The 25,477-nt window shown below is 32.8% G+C and overlaps 1 protein-coding gene across 1 annotated transcript; it reads left to right on the top strand.

The window, feature by feature from the left end:
• Positions 1-1,784: 1,784 nt before the first annotated feature.
• LOC133832985 (uncharacterized) lies at positions 1,785-2,372 on the top strand. Its single transcript, XM_062263253.1, has one exon. The coding sequence runs from the start codon at positions 1,785-1,787 to the stop codon at positions 2,370-2,372; it is 588 nt and encodes a 195-aa protein (XP_062119237.1).
• The last annotated feature ends 23,105 nt before the right edge of the window (positions 2,373-25,477 follow it).

Here is a 25,477-nt window from a genome sequence, read left to right as displayed (position 1 = left end):
GTTTTGATGAGTTTTTTATTTGATTGAGACATGGGTTTTGATGGTTTTGGGAAATTACGATGTTTGGGCACTTTGATTTTGGGATTTGGATATGTTTGGATAAATGAGAAAAATGGAGAAAATGGTTGGGTTTGTGGTCAAGTCGCGACCTTGTTCTAGTAAGTCACGACTTGTGTGAAGCCAAAGCCAGGAGAAGTCTACCTGGGGGCCGCGCCGCAACCCTAGATGGCCAAGTCGTGGCCCGCACCCTGATGCCTAAGCAGAGGCTCTTTGTCATGGAGGCAAGTCGCGACCCTCAGGGCCAAGTTGCGACCTGCCTGTGCATTTTTGGCCAAATTTGGTTTTTAGTCATGGGAACTTAACTCTAAAGGCTCGGGATCGATCCTACTCCCTAGTTGAGTAGGATTCGACGTCCCGAAGGCTATGACTCGGTCCAAAAGTATTTATTTACTCATTTTTATGGGATTTTATATTATTGTTGTGACTAGGTGATCGCTAGGGGCTTGGAAACAGGTTCATGCTTAAGGGTCGTTTATTGGTAACCTGTGCTTGGACCAAAGGTAAGAAAACTACACCCAGTATGTAATGCATGTGATACATATGGTTATGACATGGCATGAATGTTGAACATGGAATTGATCAGAGCTTGAGTCTTTGTAATTGTGCATGATTATGACTATGCTTGTGATTATTGATTAAGCATGTTGAATGCCTTATATATGGATAATTGACATATGATATATGTGTGTTTACATGACCTCATTGAGAAAGTACTGACTTATTAGTCAGAAACGACAATGGTGTTTAGTACTAGTCGTGAAGCTCTGACTTATCAGTCATGATCGGCAATAGTACTGAGCACTGGTCGTATGGAATTGACTTATGAGTCAAGAACGGCATTAGCGTTCTGACCGCAGGCCAAAATGATTAGATCTAATCAACATATGCATGAAATGCTTGACCAACCTATTGGATGAAGAAAAACTAAAGCGCTTGGCTAGCCTAAGGCTGGTTACTCAGAGCCAGGGCTAAAGGCTCAGGTGACTAATATGTCACATGGCTTAGGGTGCAAGACCCCAGAGAGACTTATTAGTCATCTATTCAGGGCGTAGTTCCACAGAGAGTCTTATTAGTCATTTATTTAGAGTGCAGTTTCCAAGAGATACTTATTAGTCATCTATTCAGGGCGCAATTCCCCAAAGAGACTTATTACTCATCTATGCAAGGCGCAGTTCCCCAGAGAGACTTATTAGTCATCTATTCAGGACTCCATAAACATTTATTTGTACTTGCCTGCATGTATGAATAGGGTTATTACTGCTAGGCATCCTTATTATGATTTGAGGACATGTTATTAACTGCTTATGAGCATGTTTGAGTTTTCTTGCTGAGCCTCGGCTCACGGGTGCTATGTGGTGCAAGAAAAGGTAAAAGAAAGTTGAACCATCCTTGAGTTGGAGAGCTTAGGTGACGATGTGTACATATGCGGCTGCTCGACCACCATGGCCGAGGGTTTAAAGATGAACTAGGGTTAAACCCTATTTTGTCGCTTAGGTCGGCTGGTTGTAACTCTTTTATTGTAATTAACCTTTAAAATGTATTTTGGGATCCTAATGTATACAGTAAACGTTTTAGTAAAATGTTGTATCTTTGACCAAAAATTTTAATCCTAAACCGTTGATCACATTTAGTTACACGATTATGGCCAAATGACTCGTTTAGCGAGTTTAGCACTATTTAAAATGCACAGTGTAACGGTCCATGTGTAGTAGGGTGTTACAAATATGGTAATGTTTTGGCTCATTCACTCTGTTTTTACTAACATAGCCGAAAGTATTATGTTTCTTGATAGGGCCATTGATATGTGGAATGATCTTGTTGAGCGCTTCAATCAGGGAAATGGCCCAAGAATTTTTCAATTGAAAACTCATCTTCTCAGTCTCAAACAAGGAGACCAATATGTGAGTAGCTATTTCACCAAGCTCAAATCCCTTTGGGATGAGCTTAAAGAATTTCAACCTTCAGCCACTTGCACTTGTGGAGCCATGAAGAAATTGGTTGAGTTCTATAATCAAGAACAAGTCCTCCAGTTCCTCACCGGTCTTAACGAGTCCTACCACTTTGTGCGAGCTCAAATCTTGCTCAATGATCTGCTGCCTTCCATTTCCAAGGTTTTCTCAGTGGTCATTCAAGAAGAGCATCAATGTACCCTTGGTGACACCTTTCCAGTCGCCTCTGCTGTCCACCCACCAATTCCTCCAGCCTCTCAAAACAAACAGCAACGACCTTCTTGCTCCCATTGTATGAAACCGGGCCATCTTGTTGACAAATGCTTTTTTCTCCATGGTTATCCCTCCTTGTTATGGGGATAAGAAGAAGAAACCACAACCCTCGGTTAATCAGGCTTTCGCAAGTCATGATTCTTCTACCATGGAGCACACCAATTCTCAAAATCTGTCTGCTCAATTTCAACAACTCATCTCCCTTTTGAGTCAAGAACTACAACAACCTACACCATCGACTGAGCAGCAAACTTCAATTGTTTCTAACTTTTCTAGTAACACTATATCTACCTTATCTAAACACTGGATTATTGATAGTGGGGCAACCCATCACATTTGTCATGATCTTTCTTATTTTACATCGTTTAACAGCTCTTTGTTTGCCAAATCTGTTGTGTTACCTACTGGAGAACATGTTAGAATAGAAAAAGTTGGTACTATTGTTATTAATAAGCATATTACACTGACTAACATTCTTTATGTGCCACACTTCAAATTTAATCTTTTGTCAGTAAATGTTTTTCTTAATAACTCATCATTTACCATGTCTTTCTCTGAATCTTGTATCACACAGGAACAGTCACTGAAACTAAAGATTAGGACTGCTAAGAGACATGGTCGGCTATATGTCATTCCCCAATATTTTTTTTCAATTCCATGTAATCAATTGACTGTATCATGTACATCTTTTTCTGATGCAAACCTATGGAATAAACGCCTAGGGCTTCCTTCTTTGTTCATTACCAATAAGATCAATAAAAAGATTCATTTCTGTTTCAACAATTCTAATTGTACTCATTGCTCCACTTGCCATTTTGCTAAGCAAAAGAAACTTCCCTTTATATGCCATAGCAACATTGCTACTACTTTGTTTGAATAAATTCACATTGATATATGGGGTCCATTCCATATAATTAGTGTTGAAGGTTATAAGTATTTCTTGACCATTGTGGATGATAAGTCCAGATTCACTTGGACATATATGCTCAAAGCAAAGTCTGATGTCCAAGACATTATTCCAAAAAAATTCTCTCTTACTAATACTCAATTTCAGATTAATATCAAAGCTGTAAAATCTGACAATGCTAGAGCATTCACTCTCACATCTTTCTATGCTAGTAAAGTCCTTATTCACTATCACTCATGTGTTGATAGACCTCAACAAAATTCAGTTGTAGAAAGAAAATACCAACACATTTTAAATGTTGCAAGAGCCTTGTTTTTTTCAATCTCATTTACCTCTTGTTTATTGGAGTTATGTTATTCACACAGCCACATACTTAATCAATTGAACTCCATCAATGCTTTTCAAAGGCAAAACTTCTTATGAAACCCTTTACAATAAAGAACTAATTTATGAACACCTTAGAAGTTTTGGATGCCTTGCATATGCATCCACTTTAGACAGTCATCGTCACAAATTCACACCTGGATCTAGAGTGTGTGTTTTCATCGAATATCCGGATGGCATGAAAGCCTGCCGATTACTTGACATCCAACCAAAACAAATTCTCAATTCAAGAGACACTTCATTTCATGAGCACATATATCCATTTCAAAAAAATCTAAAAAAAAAAAAAAGATAATTAATTCTCTTTTTCCCCAAACTGTGCTCCCACATAATCATTCTTTAAAACCAACACAACATATCTCTACAGATTCTTCTACTATCATTCCAGCAGTACCATTTGAATCAGTTATTCCTGCTGATATTCAAACATTAAAAACTAATGTAGCTCCTCCTGCTTCCATTTCATAACAACATTTACAATCCATTTCACCAACTGATATTCAGCAAATTAATAAGACAAGAACCAAGTTTGGCTGAGTTGTCAAAAAACCAAAACACCTAGAACAGCTCTTGTGTGATTATACCATGGTACCTGCTTCTACTTGTAACGCCCCAACTCTAGGGACCGCTACAGTGCACATTGCAAACAGTGCTAAACTCGCTAATCGAGTCATTTGGCCATAAATGTGTAACTAAGTATGATTAGCGGTTTAGGGATTAAAAATTTTGGTTAAGATATAACGTTTCACTAGAACGTTTACTGTATTCATTGGGATCCCAAAAATATAATTTCAGAGTCTATTACAAGAGAATATTTACAACAGGCCGTTCTAAGCGGCAAAACAGGGTTTATCCCTAGTTCCCCTTTTAAACCTTGCCCAAGTATTGGTCGAGCAGCTGCATATATACACGTCATCACCTAAGCTCTCCAACTTAAGGATGGTCCAGCTTCCTTTTTCCTTCACCTACACCACAAAGCACCCGTGAGCCGAAGCCCAACAAGAAAACTCATATGCTCATAAACAGTCATATCATGATATCAAATCATATCTGGCATGCCTAGCAAACATAGCTCTATTCAGCATGCAAATGAGTTCAAACAATGCTGGGGTATCCAAGATAAGAAATCCTTCCCTTCTGATTGGAGGACTACCAAGTCAATCCAATTCAGATGAGTGTCTCAACACTTGAGGTTCTGGTAAACCATGCTGAGTGACTGACAAGCACGTCACCGTGGGGCCGGTGCCCATAGCCATGCATATGATGACCAAAATGATCATACAGAGCTTATAGCTCTAATTAGATGAGTGAATATCACTTGAGGTTCTGGTAAACCATACTGAGTGACTGACAAACAAGTCACTAGGGCCTCAGTGCCCATAGCCGTGTAACGACACCGTTACCTGGGCTTTCCTGCAATGGCTCTTATCAGATGAGTGACTGACAAGCACGTCACTGTGGGGCCGGTGCCCATATCCATGTGACATAACAGTCACGGGGCTCACTGGCCCTGGCTATAAATGGCTAGCCCTTGGCTAGACAAGCGCTTTTTAGTATTCATCGACCTTGAGGTCGGTCCAGCATTAATGCTCATTTGAGTCATTCAACGCAGAAATTCGATTAGATCTAATCTTTGTTGGCTTGCGTGAAACACACTAAGGCCGTCCTGACTAATGAGTCAGCGCAATGTGACCAGTGCCTTGTACCACTGCCGAACCTGACTAATGAGTCACAGCTTCACAGTTGATACTAACACCTTTGCCAATTCTGACTAATGAGTCAGTACCATGCATAAGTAAGCATTGCTACCAAACATATATCATATGTCACACATCCAAAGATGAGGCACTCAACATGCTTACTTAACAATTGTGAGCATAATAATGATCATGCACAAACACAGAGACTCAAGCTCTGACCAATCCCATATCCATCATTCATGGCATGCCCTAATCACATGTTTCTCGTGCATCACATGCATCACACTTAATCATCCAGCATGCCTCAGTAATAATCATATGCAAATGAGCAAGATTGCTAAGCATTCATTATGCTATCAATGTTTACATTTAAACATCAAACATGCATCAATAATAGCCATGCATGTCACACATGGGGTGCAGTTTTCTTACCTTGGGTTCAAGCACAAGTTACCAACAAATGAGCCACAAGCACGATCCTGATCCCAAGCCTCTAGTGATAACCTAGTCACAACCACAAATGGTGACCCAATGAGTTCAAGTTCTAAAACCAATCCTTGAATAAAACTTAGCCTCCAAGACATCAATCCTCACTAATCCGGGTAGTAGGAATGATCCCGAGGCTTAAAACCATGCTCCCGGGGTCAAAACACCCAAACGGGCTCAAAAGCCTGCCTGAGCCGCGGCCCCCAGCACAACCAGAGGAAAGCTCCGCGGCACCCAACACCAAGGGCCGCGGCGCCCAGCAAGAGAAAAACATGGCACCTGCTTCATCGAGCAAGGACCGCGGCGCCCAAGAACAGGGCCGCGGCCCAACTTCGGGGCTGCTATTTTTCTTTGTTTTTAACCTTTTAAAACCTCCCAAAAACATGTCTAAACATTCTCAAATCATCAAATAAAAGTTCCCAAACTCCTCAATGGTCCAAAACCACCAAAACCTGATGCTCAAACGAACTAAAAACTCAACGATTCACAAAATCCAATTCAAGCTTAAAAACTTAAAACTTAAACTTGAGTTACCTCCAATTGAGTTGTTTCCAACCAAATCCTCCGGCTAATAAGCTTCTAATTCTCCTTAGGATTGCTATGCCTCGATCCTTACTTGATTCCGAGTCCTAGAACTCAAGTTATCTTCGAAAACGCGATCGGGAGACGAAAATGAAACTTTTAGGGAAAGAGAACGTACAGAACGTTCTTTTTATTTTCTTAAAAGGTTACTTCAAGCTTAAGTAGCTTCCAATAAAACCTAATGCTCGGGGTCCCGAAAACACCCCCGGGGACATTATAGTCAAAACTTCCAGAATTTCCCCCTGATCTTACTAACTCCCAATTTATCACCAAATATTAATTCCCATTACCCAATAACCCGGTAATGCTCTAAATACCCCTTGACTTACTCCAAGTCAAGCTTAAATCCCGATGTGACTTTCTCACTAGCTTACCTCCTAGGATCGTCTTGTGCTGGGTAACCCTGGCATAACCAAATAATAACAAAGCACCACGCCAATTTCACATATATGCCAAAAATGCCCGAAACAGCCAAAATATGAAAATCACCCAATTAATCACAAATGGGTTCACATGCATATTTAATACACATAAACATGCATATTATCATTAAATAGCATAATAAATCAATTATGGCCCTCCCGGCCTCCTAATCAAGGTCCTCAACCTTATTAGGAAATTTGGGGCATCACCCTACTTCTCATCCAATTTCCAATTATATTAACTATTCAAAGCTATCATCTCATTTTCGGACAACTATTCTTAATACGAACATTATCTCAGAGCCTTATTCTTTCAAGGAAGCTTCCAAACACATTGAATGTCAACAAGTCATGCAAAATGAGATTAATGCTTTAGAAAATAACAATACTTGGACTATTACTTCTCTTCCACAAAACCAACATATTATTGGCAGTAAGTGGATATATAAAATAAAATATAAGTTAAATGGAGATATTAATAGGCTAAAATCATGTCTTGTTGCTAAAGGATGCACTCAACAACAAGGAGTTGATTACACAAACACTTATGCCCTAGTTGCTAAGTTTAACACACTTAAGTTACTCTTAGCTCTTGCTGCCATCCAAAATTGGAGTCTCCATCAAATGGTTATTAACAACACATTTCTCCATGGAGATTTGCATGAAGATATCTATATGAAATTACCCCAAGACTATAAACCAAATATAAAATTACCCGCAAATCCAGGTTATAAACTTCAAAAGAGCTTATATGGCTTATAATAAGCATCTAGGCAATGGTATGCCAAACTGAGCTCAACTTTGATTCAAGATGGTTTTCAATAATATGCTTCAGATCATTCTTTATTCATTCACAGAGATTCTCAAACTTTTTTATGTTGATGATATTGTAATCGCTAGCAACAATGACCAGGCTATTTCTATGTTCAAAACAACTCTTGATAGCCGCTTTAAACTGAAAGATTTAGGTCCTTTGAGATTCTTTCTTGGCTTAGAAATTGGGCGCACTTCTAAAGGCATATCAGTTTCTCAACACCCTTTCACTCTACAACTACTTAATGACACTATCCACCTCGAAGCAAAATCAGCCAATACTCCAATGGAACCAAATTTACACTTAAGCAAGGATGATGGTGAATTACTTTCAGATCCTACTACTTACGAAAGCATCATTGGAAAACTAATCTATCTTACAATAACAAGACCTGACATTTCCTTTGCTATCAATAGACTCAGCCAATACCTTCAATCTCCTCGGCTACCACATCTCCAAGCAGCTCATCACATACTGCAATACTTAAAAGGTGCCCCAGGTCAAGGATTGTTTTTTCCATCTAACTCTTCCCATCAATTGTGAGCTTATGTAGAAACCAGTCTTAAAAATGATGCTCTACAAGTTCAAATACTTGCTAATGTTGATTGGGGTAGTTGTAAAGATACAAGGCGCTCTATTTCAGGCTATTGTGTGTTTCTCTACCACTCTCTCGTCTCATGGAAGTCAGAAATTCACCCTACAGTCTCAAGGTCTTCAGCTGAAGCAGAATATCAAGTCATGGAAAATGCAACTTTTTAAGTCACTTGGCTCCTTGCTCTTCTTCAAGACTTTGGTATAATTCACAAACAACCAGCCATACTTTACTGTGATAATCAAGCTGCAATCCACATCTCTGAAAATCTAGGGCCTGTTTGGCTTTGTTTTCTGTTTTCTGTTTTCAAAGTTGTGTTCTCAAAGTTGAGAACAGAAAACAGTTTTTGTAGTTTTTAAAAAACAAGAGGTGTTTGGTTAATGTTTTCTAAAAACAATTTTTTAGTTTTTTTTAATTCTTAAATAAAAAATTAACAAATATATTTACAAAGATAAAAATCTTTTAAAAGTTTGTAATAAATAATGAGATAAAATAATTTGAAAGAAAAATGATGAAAAATAAGGAGTGAGAAGTAAGGAGAGAAAATTTGAAGAAATAGAAATTGAGAAGAGAGAAATTGATCGATGTAAGAAAAAATGAGAGAGAATGTAATGAGAAAGAAAGTGAAGAGAGAGAAATGAGTAGAGAGAGAGGAAATGGCAAGAGAGAAAAAATGATGAGAGAGAAAGTAAGAAAATATTAAGTGATGAGAGAGAAAGTGAGGATATAGTAAATGATGCAAGAGGAAATAAGGAGATAGAAAATGATGAAAAAGAAAATAGCAAGAGAGAAAATGTAAGGAGAGAGAAAGTGATGAGAGAGAAAGTGATGTGAGAGAAAGTGAAGAGAGAGAAACTAATGAGAGAGAAAATGATATGACAATAAATTATGTTAGATAATAATAATTAAAAAAGTTATGTGAGAAAAAAAAATATAGACAAAAAAAATTTGAGAACAACTGAAAAGAACTTTTTGTTGTTCTTAAAATTTTCTGTTTTTTGTAACTTTGTTTTTAAAAATTATTTTATGAAAACAACGCCAAAAATCCCAACTTGTTTTCAAAAAACAATTTTTAGCTTTAAAAAACAAAAAACAGTTTTTTAGTTAAGGAGTCAAACACCCTCCTAGTCTTTCATGAGAAAACAAAACATATTGATATTGATTATCATTTCGTTAGAGAGAAGGTCACCTCCGGAACACTCAAGATGGTACATGTTGCTTCAAAGAGTAACTTAGCTAATATTTTCACCAAGGCACTGTTTCCTAATCATTTCCAAGATATGGTTAGCAAAGCACTGATTAACATACACTCCGTCTTGAGGAGGTGTATTAGTATAGTCTCAATGGTTAGTTAGTCTTAAAACTAATTCAATTTAGCTTGTAATGTAAATTATTAACTGTAACTGTATTATATTACTCTTTGGGCCTGATTGTTACCATTTAGTTTCCAGGACTCCTTTTTTATATAAGGCCCAAGCCCTTGTATCATAAACACACGATTACACATTCAGTAATATACTAGTTTTCTATTTTGCTTCTCTCTGTGTTTTTCTCTGCTAGAAAAATATTAAAATGTGAATAAAAACTATATTAAATGAAACATATTTATTAAAATGGCATATAAACTAAAATCATAAATTAAAAATCACCATGTATGAATTAGAGGTCAATGGCATAAATGTGAATCGTATACATAAAATATCAACCAAAATTACAAAAATATGACCCTCGTGTACAAAATGTGAAACATAATTATTCGTTACAAGTACTTATTTAATAGACCGTGTTATTAAAAGTGGGTATAAAATTTTACTAAAAAAATGTGGGTATAAAATTATTATACTAAAAAATTGGGTAAATTTAAATGAAAATTCAAAATTGAGCATAATATGTATAATATTTAGAGGTCTTAATATAACCTCTCATCAGAAAATTCATCAACAAAACTGTTTTTGGAGGTTTCACTTTACAAATATATTTGCCCCTTAATCAAAAATTTAAGTGAGAGGATTTTTAAAAATAAATTTTATTTCTATTTATATAATACTTCCATTTTTTTATTTTATTGAATTAACTTTTATCTAAATTTTAGGACTGAATAACACATTTTAACGGTGCTATTTTTAGAATTTATTTTGACTCCTCGAGTATTTAGAAAGTGAAATGTGATGGGCAACTTTAATAAAAAAAGTTAAAATATATAGCGTAGAGGAAGTATATGAGATGAGGTGTTAAAAATTAAAATGAGCCAGTTGTGTAAGTTATCTTATTATTATATGGTCTGACTCACGTGGTCACATAGGAAATTGGTGTGGTTTCACGACAAAATTATTTTGTTTTTGATCTTACAACTTAGAGAATGGAATGGATCATCCTTCTGTCATCACTACGCTCACATTTTTAATAATAATAATATTATTATTATTATTATTATTATTATTATTAAATATTATGTTAATTATTTTAATTTTTGAATAAATATATTTTTTTCCCATTATTTGTATCTGTAAAGTGCTCTAAATTATTGGGGTGTAATTCTCAGATTCAGCCAAAGATTCTAAACTACTAACCTACTCTTATAGACTCTATAAGAATTTTTTTTGGTGCAACTCGCCAGAAGAGATATATTATTTGCACTCCGTAAATAGTTTTTGGTGTAATTTTTTTTATGATTGTGTATATTATAGTTATATAGAGTATTTTATAAATTTTTAGAAAATTTCGAATAATTTAAAATAGCAAAAATAATGTTTAAATATATTGTTTTCCACAACCATAGAAAAATAGTCACACGTGCAATAATATATTTGAATATTGTTTTCGGTACTATAAATTATTCAAAAATATTTTAAAAATTTACAGAATAGTCTAAATAACCACAATAAATACAATCATAAAAAAAATTCACGCAAAAAACTATTCCCCGGATACAAACAAAATGGGGTGCACCATAAAAATACCCTAGATTCTATTATATGTTTTATCAAGCAACTAACTGCAAATAATAATAATAATAATAATGGTCCTCCGAATGTGGTATACGACGAGGTGTTAGGGCAACTATTGTAAAATACATATTTTGATCCTAAAAAAGCACCTCATCAAATGCTCTATTTTTTTATATTTTGATGCAATGCTCATTCTATTTCTATATCTTTCTATATAATACTATTCATCTTTTATTTTATTTTTTTAAAATTATTTTCTCACTTCTCCTCTCCCTTTTTCTCCTACACAAACTTATATTTAAAATGAATGGAAAAGATAAAAAATAATATAATATTTAAATGATGTATTAAAAAAAACTATACATAATGTACAAGTTATATATATATATATAAATATAAATTAAATATTAAAGTTCTTTAACAATTTAACTGGAGGCTTCTCTTTATATTCTTTTCACATTTTTTCCTTGATTTCTGCTTTCTAATTTCCAATTTCTGTCCTTTTTTTTTATTTTGTTAATTTATAAATCTAATTATCTCAATTCTTTTTTTAACTTTAAATCATTTGGTTTGTCATCGTTGAATCATCTTTTCCCATCAGATTCCATATATTTCTCATTAACTTTCCTTTTAACTTCTTGCTTATTCAGAGATGTCCCTTTCATGTCTTTAAGAAAGTTTTTCTTCAACTTCATATTTTTGTTTTAATGTGACACTGTGTTTGCCCCTTGCTTAAGTTACCGTGGTGAGTGACAGCCAAGAAATCAATTTAGTTTTATTATTATTATTATTATTATTATTATTATTACTATCCATGAAGGATTTGAAGACATATTTTCTTAATGTTTAAGAGTAATATAATTTTACTTTCATAAACTAATAAAAAAATTATAATTGAGAGAATCAAAGTTCTCCAGTTGATAAATATCCTTTCGGCTGTGTTTGCTTGAGATAGCATGCCAGCATGGGTCATACGACACACATGGCTATGCTCCTAATGGGATGGAGATTCCTGGTCCAAATGGGAAACGGGGTAAGATGAGGTTAATTTTATCTTACTGAATGTTAAATAGAGCAGAGACGAGATACTACTTCTCACCCTGACTTAGTTTGTTTTAATATTTAACTACTTTTTAAATATATTTTTATGTGTTAATGTAGTATATTAATAACTTTTTAAATTTTCTTTAAAATAGTATTTAGTATTTTAAATTATAAATATTGTATAATATTTTACTTTTAATGTAATTCACAAATTTTATTTTAATTTTTTTAAAATAAATAGGTTTCTGGAGAATCCTGCCCCGACAAGAAATAAGTTAGGATGGGGAAAGGACAAAGATTAAAAGTGTAGATGGGACGAGGACAGGGGCCATGTGCATCCCTAATTACTCATTATCATGAACTTCCAATGTCAAATTGTAATAATAAAAAAAAGTATACATAATAAAGTACGCTTTTTTATTATGGAAAAAATTTACAATTAAGTACGCTTTTTTACCTTAGTGGTAGGGCATGACCCTGTTTTAGGCATGTAAATCAGTTGTGATCTCATATTTATTTATTTTTTATGGTGGTGGTTATTGTAGTCATAGCAGGTAGGGTTGGTCGGGTTGCGCGCCATTTTTACTCGTCCGATGTCTTAATCGGGTTGGGGACAACCAACCCACCCAAATAAGAAAAAAAATTAACCCGTTCAATGGTTTGGGTGGGTTGGTCGGGTTAACCTACCCCAACCGAATTACCTTCAAGTTTTTTTATTCTAAAAAAAATTGTAGTCTTTTCTTTTCAATACAAGTATAAAATTTATCTTTCAAGCTTGAACACAAAATTTTAAATTCATTGTAAAAAAATGAAACAAAACCTATTTTATTTATTTATTTATATACTTGAATAAGTTTCTAATTGGGCGGGTCAAGTTACCCAATTTATCTCTCCCATATATTTCTTTTTATATTACGCACATTATTACGCACATTAAATTTTCATCGGGTTACATTTTCGTCAAGTTTTTTCGAGTTGGTATGGGCAGATTATTCGGGTTTAAAAATAAAAAAAGCACAGCCCTAATAGCAGGTCTCTTGCAATTTTTTTAGAAATTTTGGATAATTTATAGTGTTGAAATCAAGGTTCAGAATTATATTGCACACGTGTAAAATAGGTTATTTGAATCCTGATGTCAATACCGTAAATTATCCAAAATCTTCTAAAAATTTGCTAGAGGCCTTCTATGACTACAACAAACACTACTATAAAAATTTGGGGTCATATTTGATTTCCGTGCCTAAAGCAGGGTCATACCCTACCAGTAAGATAAAAAGGCATATCTTACCCTAGACTCTCCCTTTAAATATATAGGGAAATTCTACGGTACAACCCCCTAAAATGGGTGCCCTGGTTACACCCTTTTGTGTTTCTTGCATGTGAATATTTATAATAATCCTATTTTTTTTATATGACGACATACATTGTAGTTATCTACGACATCCCACATTTTTTTTTTAAATTCTAAATAATTTATAATGTCTAAATCATAGTTCAAACAGTTTGTTTCACACGCGTATGAACAAAACATTCACGTGTGCAACATACACTGATGCATCCCTTTTTGGGGGCTGTATCATAGAATTTTCCTAAATATATATGTAGAGAAAGACTATAGTAGGTCTTTTGAAAAGAGCTAGGTCTTTTTATGTTTTTGGTAAATGGATAAGTTGTAATCCATTATATATATACTAGTGTACATTGTATTTATATAAGATATCCTACAAATTTTCAAGAAATTCTAGATGATTTAGGGTATCAAAATCAAGATTTAAACAACTAATTACACACACACATATATAAAAACCGTAACAGACACGCCTGCAACAAGAAGTTTAAATCCGTATTTCGGCACCCTAAATTATCCAAAAAAATCTTAAAAATTTGTGGGAGGCACCCTATGACTATAATGTACACCATCATATAAAAAAATCTGGGTTACAATAACTTATCCATGGTCCAAATTATAAAAAAAAATAAAAAATAAGCACCAATTATAGTCATTCCCTATGTATCTCTTCTTTATAAAAAGTGTGTAGATAATGGAAATTATTGGTTTTAACGATTTGTTTTGTTAACTTTAATCAAAAATTCTATATATTTAACGAAATATACCTTAAAAACTAACTTAAAAATAGATATTTATCAATTATATTAATATAAATTCAAATATTATAAAATATCATTATTATAATAATATTTAATATAATACTACATATATAATAATTATATTAATATAAATTCAAACTCAAAAGTTATAAAACATCATTATTATAATGATATATAATACAATACTAGTTATTTAATAATTATATTAATATAAATTAAAATGTTATAAAATATAGATATTTATCAATTATATTAATATAAATTCAAATATTATAAAATATCATTATTATAATAATATTTAATATAAGACTACATATATAATAATTATATTAATATAAATTCAAATTCGAATTTAAAGGTTATAAAATGCCATTATTATAATAATATATAATACAATACTAGATATTTAATAATTATATTAATATAAATTTAAATGTTATAAAATATTATTGTGATAATAATATATAATCCTAAATTTTTACTAATTATATTAATATGAATTCAAATATTATAAAATATCATTATTATAATAATATTTAATACAAGACTAGATATTTAATACTTGTATCAATATAAATTTAAATATTATAAAATATCATTATAATAATATATAATACATTTTAAAAAGGTTATCATATTATATATATATTTAAAAATAAATAAATAGTGTTTTGATTTAATATGTTTATGTCATTATTTTATATATAATATTGTTTATTTATTTGAAATTTATATGACAATAATACAAATTTAATAAATTCTACAAATAAAACTAAGTTGTAACGTCTCAAAATTCCTAATAAGGCTTAGTGCCTTGATTAAGGGCCCAAGAGGGCAATATTAGAATATTATGTAAATTAATTGGATATTTATGTAATTATGTGAATTGCATGGGTTGTATTATTATATAGTTAATTATGCATGTTTAAGTGTATTAAACGTGTGAAACAGTTCTGCTTTTATTTAAATGGGCATATTTGTAATTTTGACTCATTGAGGGTCTAGTTGTAATTATATGATATTATGTGATTGAGACCACATTATTATGTGGATATATTTGAGATATTCGGCAGGAGTTGGTCCTTTCGAGCAAGATAGCGGTTTAGTCACAAGGAGGAATTTATACCCGGCTCAGGATGAGCCAAGGGGTATTTCGGTAATTCAGTGAGTTACCGAGACTCACTAGAGTATGAGTCATATTTTGGAAAAATTAGTGATATTCTGGGTTTAGCGGAATTAACTGAGAGTTTTAAGTGTAATGGGAGATGGGAGTGCAAAATGACGGTTTTGCCCTTAGTGGGCTTTGAGAGAAGTTTGGCCTTAGGAGCATTTTGGTCTTTGGACCCTTAGGATATTTTGTAGCTAAGTTTATTAACTTGGGAAGCAGAGGAAAACAGAGTATCACAAAACAGAACCTCTCTATCTCACGTTTACTCTCTCTCTCTAGTTTTCACTTTGAAGAAAATTTAGAGTTTTTTATCCTAAAGCTTGGAGGCAAGCTAGCTAGGGATTTGAAGTGGCTCTAAGCAGAGTTGGGAAGATTGTGAGCTTGGTAATCATCAAGGGAAACATTTTCAGCAGAGGTAAACTCATGTCCTTGAGTTTAGTTTTTTTAGTTTTTGGAGTTTTAGTGAATTTCGATGTTCAATTGAGTTTTCAGTTTGGTTTTGATATGTCTGAGCTGCTGGGACCATTATTATGGTCGAAATAGGTGAAAAACATGTGTTTAGGATGGTTTTTGGAGGATTGGCGATTCTGAAAATCACTAGTTTTCTGAGTTCGCAGGGCCGCATCGCAGCCCTATTCTTGAGGCACAGCGGCCCTTATGAACTCAAAGGAACAAGCACGTGCCTCGACTCGCCTTGGCGCTTTGGTGCTATGCGGGTTGCGCCACGGCGCGTGCCCTGTGGTTTTGGGCTCGAGGCTCTCTAACTTGTTGCGCTGCGATCCTTAGTGGGGGGCATCGTGACTCAAATAGGGGGAATGAGAAAAAGTAGGTTTTGGGAGCTGGGAATCCAAACCTAAAAGCTCGGGAATGGTTCTACTACTCGGGTTAGTAGAATGCAAGGTCTTGGAGGCTAGGACTTGGTCCGGAAGCCTTTATTAGCTCGTTCTTGATAGTTATTTATTGTTATGGTTGTGACTAGGGTGAACTGTTAGGCTTGGGGGTTGTCAGACACTATTTACTCAGAACCTGAGGTAAGAAAACTACACCCGGTCTATGTTTAGGGCTTGGCCCAGTTATAGTACATGGTTATTACTATGCTGAGAATGTTTTATTAAACATGTTAATTGTGTTGTGTTTACCTATGTAAGTAATAACTGCTTATCTGTATGTTTGATTGTGAAGTTCAGCTTATAAGTCGAGGGTTACCTATAATACATGATTGGAAAGATCGACTTATTAGCCGAGGCTCTATCTATTGTGTCAGGTTAAAAGACTCAGCTTATAAGTCGAGGAATCATTTGTGTCATTTGATGAAAATCTTGGCTTAATAGTCAATGACATATCTATTTTAAAAGACTCGACTTATCAGTCGAAAGTTGAAAGACTCGACTTATCAGTCGAAGGTTAAAAGACTCGGCTTATTAGTCTAAGGTTAAAAGACTCGACTTATCAGTCGAAGGGTAAAAGACTCAGCTTACAAGTCGAATATTTATAAGGCTCGGCTTATAAGTCGAGGGTTTAAAGGCTCGACTTAGGAGTCGAGGGCGGCGATAGCGTGCTGAACACTGGCCGATGTGGTTAAATTAACCAGGAAGCGAGATATACGCTTGAACGACCCTAAGGCTGTTGGAAAAAGCTTATACAGGATCTTTATTTATTTTCATGTATATCTAATATTAAACAAATTAATACGAGATAGCCTAAAACATGTTTCTAAAATTGAATTCAAAGAGAAACAAAAATAGAATACTTACAGTATACGCAGCAGAATTAAAGAGTCATTCCTTCAGTTTCTCTAACTCTTGTATTCTCTCTGTCGCAGAGTATTATCAAGAAACTGAACCGATCTTCTATTTTCTTCACGATCTTCCAATGCATCATTAGAACCACCTAGACTAGTGTGGGAAATTCTCAACACATGAGACAGATATAGAGAGAAGAAGAGAAAATAACAAAGAGGTTTATAAAAGGACTTGTGTTTAGAGAGAATCTAAAACTATCAGAAAATCTGACTTGTGACTTATCTGTCATCTCTAAAATCTTCTCTCTAAGCACTCCTTTTATAGACTCAATTAGGCCATTTAATTAATTAAAAAATCAATAAAATAACAGCCATTTTGAAGCCCTAGGTCGAAATTATCATGGGCTATAGGCTCGTGAAATTTCCCATTTGATTATAAGCCCATTGGACTTAAAATCAAGGCCTGTATTATTTTCTATTGATTTAATTAATTAAATAATTATTTAAATCCTTTATCAAATTAATTATTTATAATTTGAATCTTGATTTAAATTTATTTTTTAATTTAGATACCAATTTATCTTAATTAATAAATCTGCCATAATTTCTCTTTTCTTCTCAAACTTACACAACTCTGTGAAACTATCCAAAATTGACCTGGTCAACTTTGATAATTCTAATTGATAATTAAATCAATTAATTGAGACTATCTAGATGATTTTATCCAAGGTACAATGGGTACCATGGGCCTATGAAATCAAGCTCCAATAAGTTATCATAAATCTAACAAATAAATTTACTAACTTATTAATTCCTCGTGACTCCACTATAGACTTGGAATTGCACTCTTGAATTCATAGAACGCTCTATAACAAATATAGATACACTATTAATTATCCATTGTTACAACCATAATTGTCACTCAATCCTCTATAGACGGTCTACAATGAGATAGGACTAAAATGTCGTTTTACCCCTCATTGTATTTTATCCTTAAAACACTTAGTTCCTTGTAAATGATATTTCAGTAAACTAATTTAATTACTGAAATGAGATCTCTATCATTTAACACCTTGAACCAAACTAAAAGGAAACCATCGTTTCACTTCTTCATCAGAAGCTATAGATGTTCATATCTATGATTAACACTCCCACTCAATTATACTACCGAGTTCCCAAGATGTAAGTATGGGCTAGTCCGTAGGGTAAGCTGGTAACGAACAAGTCAAAGAACTCAAATAATACAATCAGTTAGAATACTAACCACTCAGAATTGAGATTGAATTGACCTATGGTCAACTATATGATATGACTAGAATAGATAATAACGGCATGTTTACTTATCTTATCAACTGTCAATATCGGTCCTGTCCGATGTAACATATACATCCGATTTTATCTACTTTGCCAATGTTCTGGAAAGAACATAACACTGTAATGTGTAAGTAGATCATATCGTAGATTGGCAAGTCAGTGTAAATCCGGTGCACTGACTAATCTTAGGACTAACTTATTTTGAACATATAATCATATTTATATTCCACTGTAATTACATCACTATAAATAAGATTAGTTATATGCTCGGGATTTAATAGAAGTTTATATTAAACAAATAATCATGAAAATAAAACATGTGAGCAAAGTGATTGACCAAGTCAAAAAATGATTTCTATTCTTTTATTGATAATAAAATGAGATTACAAAGAATTTGGGTTTTAATTTAGGGCATAAAACCCCAACAAAGGTCGTCTGAAATATTAAGCGCCAGACCTGCTTGGCCAGCTCTAAGGCTGGTTATATGAGGAATTGGGCAATAGGCCCTAGCGTTACTTTATAATCACTTATCTGGATAGACAGCATGCATGAGTAGTGTTATTACTGCTAAGCATGTTAGTTATGGTTCTGTGATTTGATGATTTACTACTTATAAGTTTTACCGAGTTTTTCGGAAACTATAGATATATTATAAAATAAGAGCTGGAAAGAAAGGATAAGAGATGAACAATTACAATTTTTACGTGGTTGGGGCGTTAATGAGCCTTAGTCCATGAGTCACTGGTATTAGGCTTTAGAGAATTTTGACAATGGAGGCTTTCTGCAAGTTCAACAACGTTTTGCTTACAAGAGAAATTTTGGGATCCTTGCTACAGTGCACAACTGATCCTATTTATAGGTAGTCAAGTAGCTTGAGTCGGACTAATCCGGGCCCAATAAGGATGTAATTACAATTTTCTCGCTAACGGAACCATAATACAAAGAATGTAAAATAATTAGATATTGTTAATCTGGCCCATTGAGCCGACTTAGGCGTGATCAAACCTTACAACTGCCCTTTGTTCGTTAGCACGGACTGATCCGCGTGGGCTACTAAGGGGATCCTGGGGACAGGATCTGTCAAAGTAGTGGTAGTACTGTTTCTTAGGAACAGTGTATGTTCCGTGCGTATCCCATTCTGTAGGTTTGTTAGGGAGACCAACCTCCGGATTTCTCGGGGACACGTCAACATCAAGGAAGACTAGGCTTGCACTATCCAAACGTATGGTCCGAGTTCATTTACCCATATCCAGGATCGCTTACCTAAGTCCTGGTTCGTTTACTAAGACCTAGGTTCATCTACTAAGGCAGATATCTTGTTGACGACGTCTTCTCCTGGATCCCGCTTGATGGGAGTCGTCTCCTGGAGTGAACTGTCTGCCATCACAATTTACATCCCGGATGATGTAGATTGAGAGTGGTCAGGGAGATGATGCAGGCCTGCACCTTAGTTATGGCCCCCTCACTATGCTTGCGCTACTTGCCCGTCATCAGGCTTAGTATGGTATGAGTCGTCAGGGTTTCCATATTCATTATTCATTGGGTCCAGGTTGGGCTTGGACCTCTTCTGAGGGCCCACAGACCCGTTCGGCCCTGCCACGTATCATAGGTGGAAAATATGGATAATAATAAGCATGGTTATGTTTTCTTGCTGAGCCTTGGCTCACGGGTGCTAAATGGTGTAGGTAAAGGAAAAGAAAAGTTGTACCAGCCATGAGTTGGAGAGCTTCAGGGGCAGAGTGTATATATGTAGCCTCCTCATCCACCACGACCGGGGTTATCAGTTGGAACTAGGGTTAGACCCTGAGTTTGCCGTTTAGGTCGGCTGTTGTATACATTTTGGATTTGTAACCGTTTTAAACTCTATTGGGATCCCATGTATTGAGATTAAGCGTTTTTAATGAAATGATTGACTTTTGACCAAAAATTTTAGTACCTAAACATGTAGTTAGTTACAATTACACGGTTTAAGTCCAAATGATTCGTTTAACGAGTTAAGCACTATTTAATTACACGATGTAACGGGTATGGATTAAGAGAATGTTACATGAACAAGCGTATATTGCATGTTGCTTGTATCTAATATATCTTCTATATAATAAGCGTGTAGATAACGGAAATTATTAGTTTTAACGGTTTTTTATTTTTTTTAATGTTAACTTTAATGGAATATTCTTATATTTAACAGTAGTTTGTAAACACTTAAACTTAAATAAAATAAAATAAATAATTAAAAAAAATTAAAATATGATATTTTTGAGATATTTTACAATGATAATTATTTAAAAATAATAAATAATCAAACAAATTAAAATAAGATATTTTTGAGATATTTTATAATGATAATTATTTAAAAATACTAAATAATCAAACAAATTAAAATAAGATATTTTTGAGATATTTTACAATAATAATTATTTAAAAATAATAAAATCATATGTTTTATAACTTAAATAAAATTTAATTAAACTTAAAATCACCTATTAAAATAATATCATATTAAACATATAATATAATCTACTGTGAATTAGCAACAATTTTTTTTTTAAAAACTAACAAAAAATTTAAATTTAAAATCCAATTATAATATTTAATATTACATTAAACATATAATATATAATTTATTGTTGTCACTCCCAAATTCAAAAACTATAACAAATATAAATTTAAACAAAAATAAATAAATTATTTTATTAAAATAGATTATTTATTTGAAATTTATATAACATTAATATAAATTTAATAAAAAGAATTGATAAATTTTATTAATAAAACTAAGGAAACGTGAAAATGAAAACGTGAAAATGATTGTATCTAGTGTATATATATATATATATAAATAAATAAATGAAATCTCTATAACATAAATATTAAACTTTTACAAATGGTTATACTTGAATATTTTTAAAAAAAACATTCCGTTATAATTTTGGTATATTGCTAGTACAAACTGTTAAACTTTTATTTAAAGACATGTTGTGATTCGCTGGTACATTAAAAAATATAAATTAATTTAAAATAATTATTGGCTCGTTTTTTGACACACTCAATTAATTACGGCAACACTAATAGTGCATAAACTTAAGATAATATTTAATAGTGCATACATATTTAGGTTTTTATTTATTTTCTCATTTAACTTATATATTACCTAAATATTTAATAATATTATACAAAAACAGGGTTTCAAGAAATTATCGCCAAATAAATTTAGAAAGAAAAGATTATAGTTGGGTAGGTTTTATTTATATCTCAACTAACACATAATATATTTTTTTTGCTGGGTCAACTAACACATACACTATACACTATATAGTATATTACTATATTATGTCCCAAAATCGTCATGTTGTACGATTAAGACCCTAAATCTGCAAAGTACAATTGACAGCTTTGTTAAATTTTTTGCTTAAATATTATGATAGGCCTCGTACAAATATAATCCCCTAATGCAAAATTTGGTGTCACAAGAAAGTTGTAACAATGGAAGTTTTTCAGTTTTTTTTTTAAGGAAAATTTAGTAATATATTTAGGTTAAACTGGTATTAAAGAAAAGAAAAAAAAACAATGGCAGCTCAGAGTGAGCAATATTGTCGGCAGAAGATGATATTTGAAACACTCATCTCTTTGCTTTGTTACAACTAAAGCCACTTTCAATCTCATACTCTGCTGGGAATCTCATTCCTTTTTTTTACTACTTTTTAAAGTTTTGTTTTATTTTTATTTTTGTAGTGTTTTTAATTAATGCATTGCTTTCTGTGTATATTCTCATATAATTATTACATAATTACACTGTTATTAGTATACTTGGTCAACATAGGCAACAACTCCCTACCCCAACTCACAATTTGTGCTACTTCTAGCGCTGCTATGCTATAATAGACCAAGTCTTTCACTTGATTTCAACACCTACTGTGTGTATTACAGATTAGTATTTATTTCACTATGGACAAAAAAGAAAAAGGTAAAAACTTCCACTTTTTACTACTGTGAAATGTGAAAATCTCTACTAGACATGTACAAGTATAGCAACTTGAAAGAGAGTTTTTCTAATAATGGTATATGAAATTTTCCACAAAAAAGTTCCAAATAATAATTCCTAATTGATTGTCATCATTACCATGATAAATTACCAGCATGCAAGCAAATATAAGTTGGACAAGAGGAATACACATCATTGTTTCACTATTGGCATAATGACATTCGTTTTATATTTATTACATCACAATATTCATTATATATATATTCCTTATTTTATATAAATATATATAAAAAAATGAAAAGGGGTTTGGCCCCATGGGGCATATTGACAGAAAGAGCAATATGCAATCTATAAGAGTATCAAAATGTGATTAGAATTACAATTTGTATTTCTAATTGTCTAATTAATAAGTACCAATTTTAGTAATTATTTGTACCAATCATAAGGGGGCTTGGAAGCTGAGAAATAAACAAAGAAAACAGTTGGAAATAGTTTAACTGCCACCCAACACAACACAAAGATTATTAATAATAATAATTAATAATAATAAAAATGGATTGACACACACTTAGACAGTGATGTTGCAAAGATTTTCCCAGACCAAAATATTTGTATCAACAAATAACTCCCTAGAAAGCTCTGAGATGGCCATGACACAACTGTCATACACCCAATTTTTTTGTTTGTTTGTTCTTTATTTATTTTTCTTTTTTTGGTGGCAATTGAGTTCATAAAGGGACTCTCTCCCCCTCTCTCTCTCTCTCTCTCCTTAAAAAACAGCTCTTGTTCTGAGTTATTATAAAAAAAAAAATAACCCAATTGCATGCTATGTATGAAGGCCTAATGGGTATACTGATCACCCACCCACCACCAAGGGGTACCCCATGGGGGTAGAGACTAGAGATTCCCCAAGGTTCTCTATTATGAACTGAATCAAACGATCATGACCATTGATTTTCTATGGTTAAATATATTTATTCCGATAAAAAAAATCCTTTTAGCCCCACTACACAAGTTTTTTTTGAAAGTGTCAAATTTTGAATGGTCCCCCACACCACACCGCAGCATGAAAGGTATAGGGATTGGTTTGGAAATAAAATAAAGTTAAAAGAACAGGGCAGATTATTATGTTATATATGCACATATATGAAAAAAGGGTAACACCCTTGACTCAATCATACAACCTAATCTAAATTTAGCATGAAGAAATGACAATCTGACCACTAGAAAAACATTAAATTACTAAAGCATATTCATATATATATATATTAATTTTGAAAATTGGGTAATCAATTAAAATTAATAAAGAAGATTAAAGAAAGAGATAATGGGATTCTTTTCCTTTGTTGCTTTGAAGGTCCAAACTGGAAAGGAATTAATATAATTGTCAAAAGGGTTAGCTAAGCTGCCGCAACTGGCTTTTCTCCTACTTCGCCTTGGCTCTCACGCCTCTCTGGCATTGGCATATAGTGTGTGTGTGTGTGTGTTGTGACCCTTTTCGTCCACTCCACACCAAACTTTTTCTTAAGCACATCTCTCTCAATCTCCCCTACATGTGTTGTCAGCAGCAAATATTTACCACAAAAAAGACTTTGGTAGGACTTGGGGGTACCTTATCAACTTCATTATAAGATATTATTGAAGATCCTCTTTAGTACCACCACTACTAAATCCTTTAATACTATACTTGTCCTTTTATATACAAAATTTATACAACCCAATGAAATGGGAAATACTTACCAACATTCTTTTTGATATTCAATCATGAATATGGCAATTGTATTAAATTTGCACTCTAAAGTCTTTGAGTTGATAGGAGAAGATAGTGAGAAGAAAATGAGAGATTTGATTCTAGTTTAGTAAGTTGCCACTTCATCTTTTGCATATAAATTTATATTGCATTCTACCTTAAAATTAATTGGTTGTAATAATTTATGTTCTTATTGGTTTAATATTCTCACATATTTTCTACGTGAGTCATTAAAACTCGACTATTATCTCAAGAAGGTGATTATTTTTACTCACCAATTTTGTATTATTTGTATCTCAAGTAATTTAATTTTTATATATTTATTATTTTTAAATTAAACTTATTATTTCGACTGATTTGGATCAAATAATGCTTGTTAGAATAACCCTACAAACTCTCAAAGTTTTTAAGTTAAAGAAGCCGAGTTGAACAGAATATAAAAGTCTCTACTCTCCACATGTTGGAAAGTAAAGTTCAAGTGCTCCAGTGAAACATAAATTTCTTATTTTTGTAATTGCTGCTGCAATAAGTACTTTAAAGCTCAACAATATTTTAAACAAAGAATCATAAGATCTATCTTAAAACTAATTTGATTATGATATAAAAAATAATGTTTTAATTTATGTCAAATGTCAAAAATTTTAAAAATTGAATACGTTATGATTAGTAAATGTGTAACATAATTATTTCAATAGAATAATTGTTGGAAATGTACTTATCAAAATTACACTTTGATAAAATGACAGCTTATTACTATTAGTAGTATTATGTAAAATAGCTATATGCACATACTCGATATCCTTCGGGTAAATGTCTAGAAGGTGTGAAGTAAGTGTCAAGTATTATTAAGAATAATACTTTGTAATTTTTTTAACACAAGCATAACCCATGTAATAAATTACAGTTAAAAGATACTAGTTTGTAAAACATTATATATGTAATAATTAATTCAAATAAATTTATATCTAAAATTAATTGAAAATATTAAAATATTAATTAAACGTGTAATATTTAAACTATGGTTTGTCTATAAAAACATATTTTATTTGCTAAATACATTGTGTAGGTAATCTTTTAATTAAGCAAAATGGCTCAAAATTTATAATTATTTTTAACTGCACAAAAATTAAATAGGTGGCCGATTTTTTTGTGCATTATTTTTTAGCTTATTGTGTAGTATTTATTTTATTTAGTTTCTAATGACATAAACTTGCATTTGAAATATAACATTAGAGGTGAATTGTGTTTGAAG

This window comes from Humulus lupulus, chromosome 4, assembly GCF_963169125.1.
Source record: "Humulus lupulus chromosome 4, drHumLupu1.1, whole genome shotgun sequence".
NCBI lineage: Eukaryota > Viridiplantae > Streptophyta > Magnoliopsida > Rosales > Cannabaceae > Humulus > Humulus lupulus.
The sequence above is the reverse complement of the archived record's forward strand: the minus strand, read 5'-3'. Positions and strand labels throughout refer to the sequence as shown.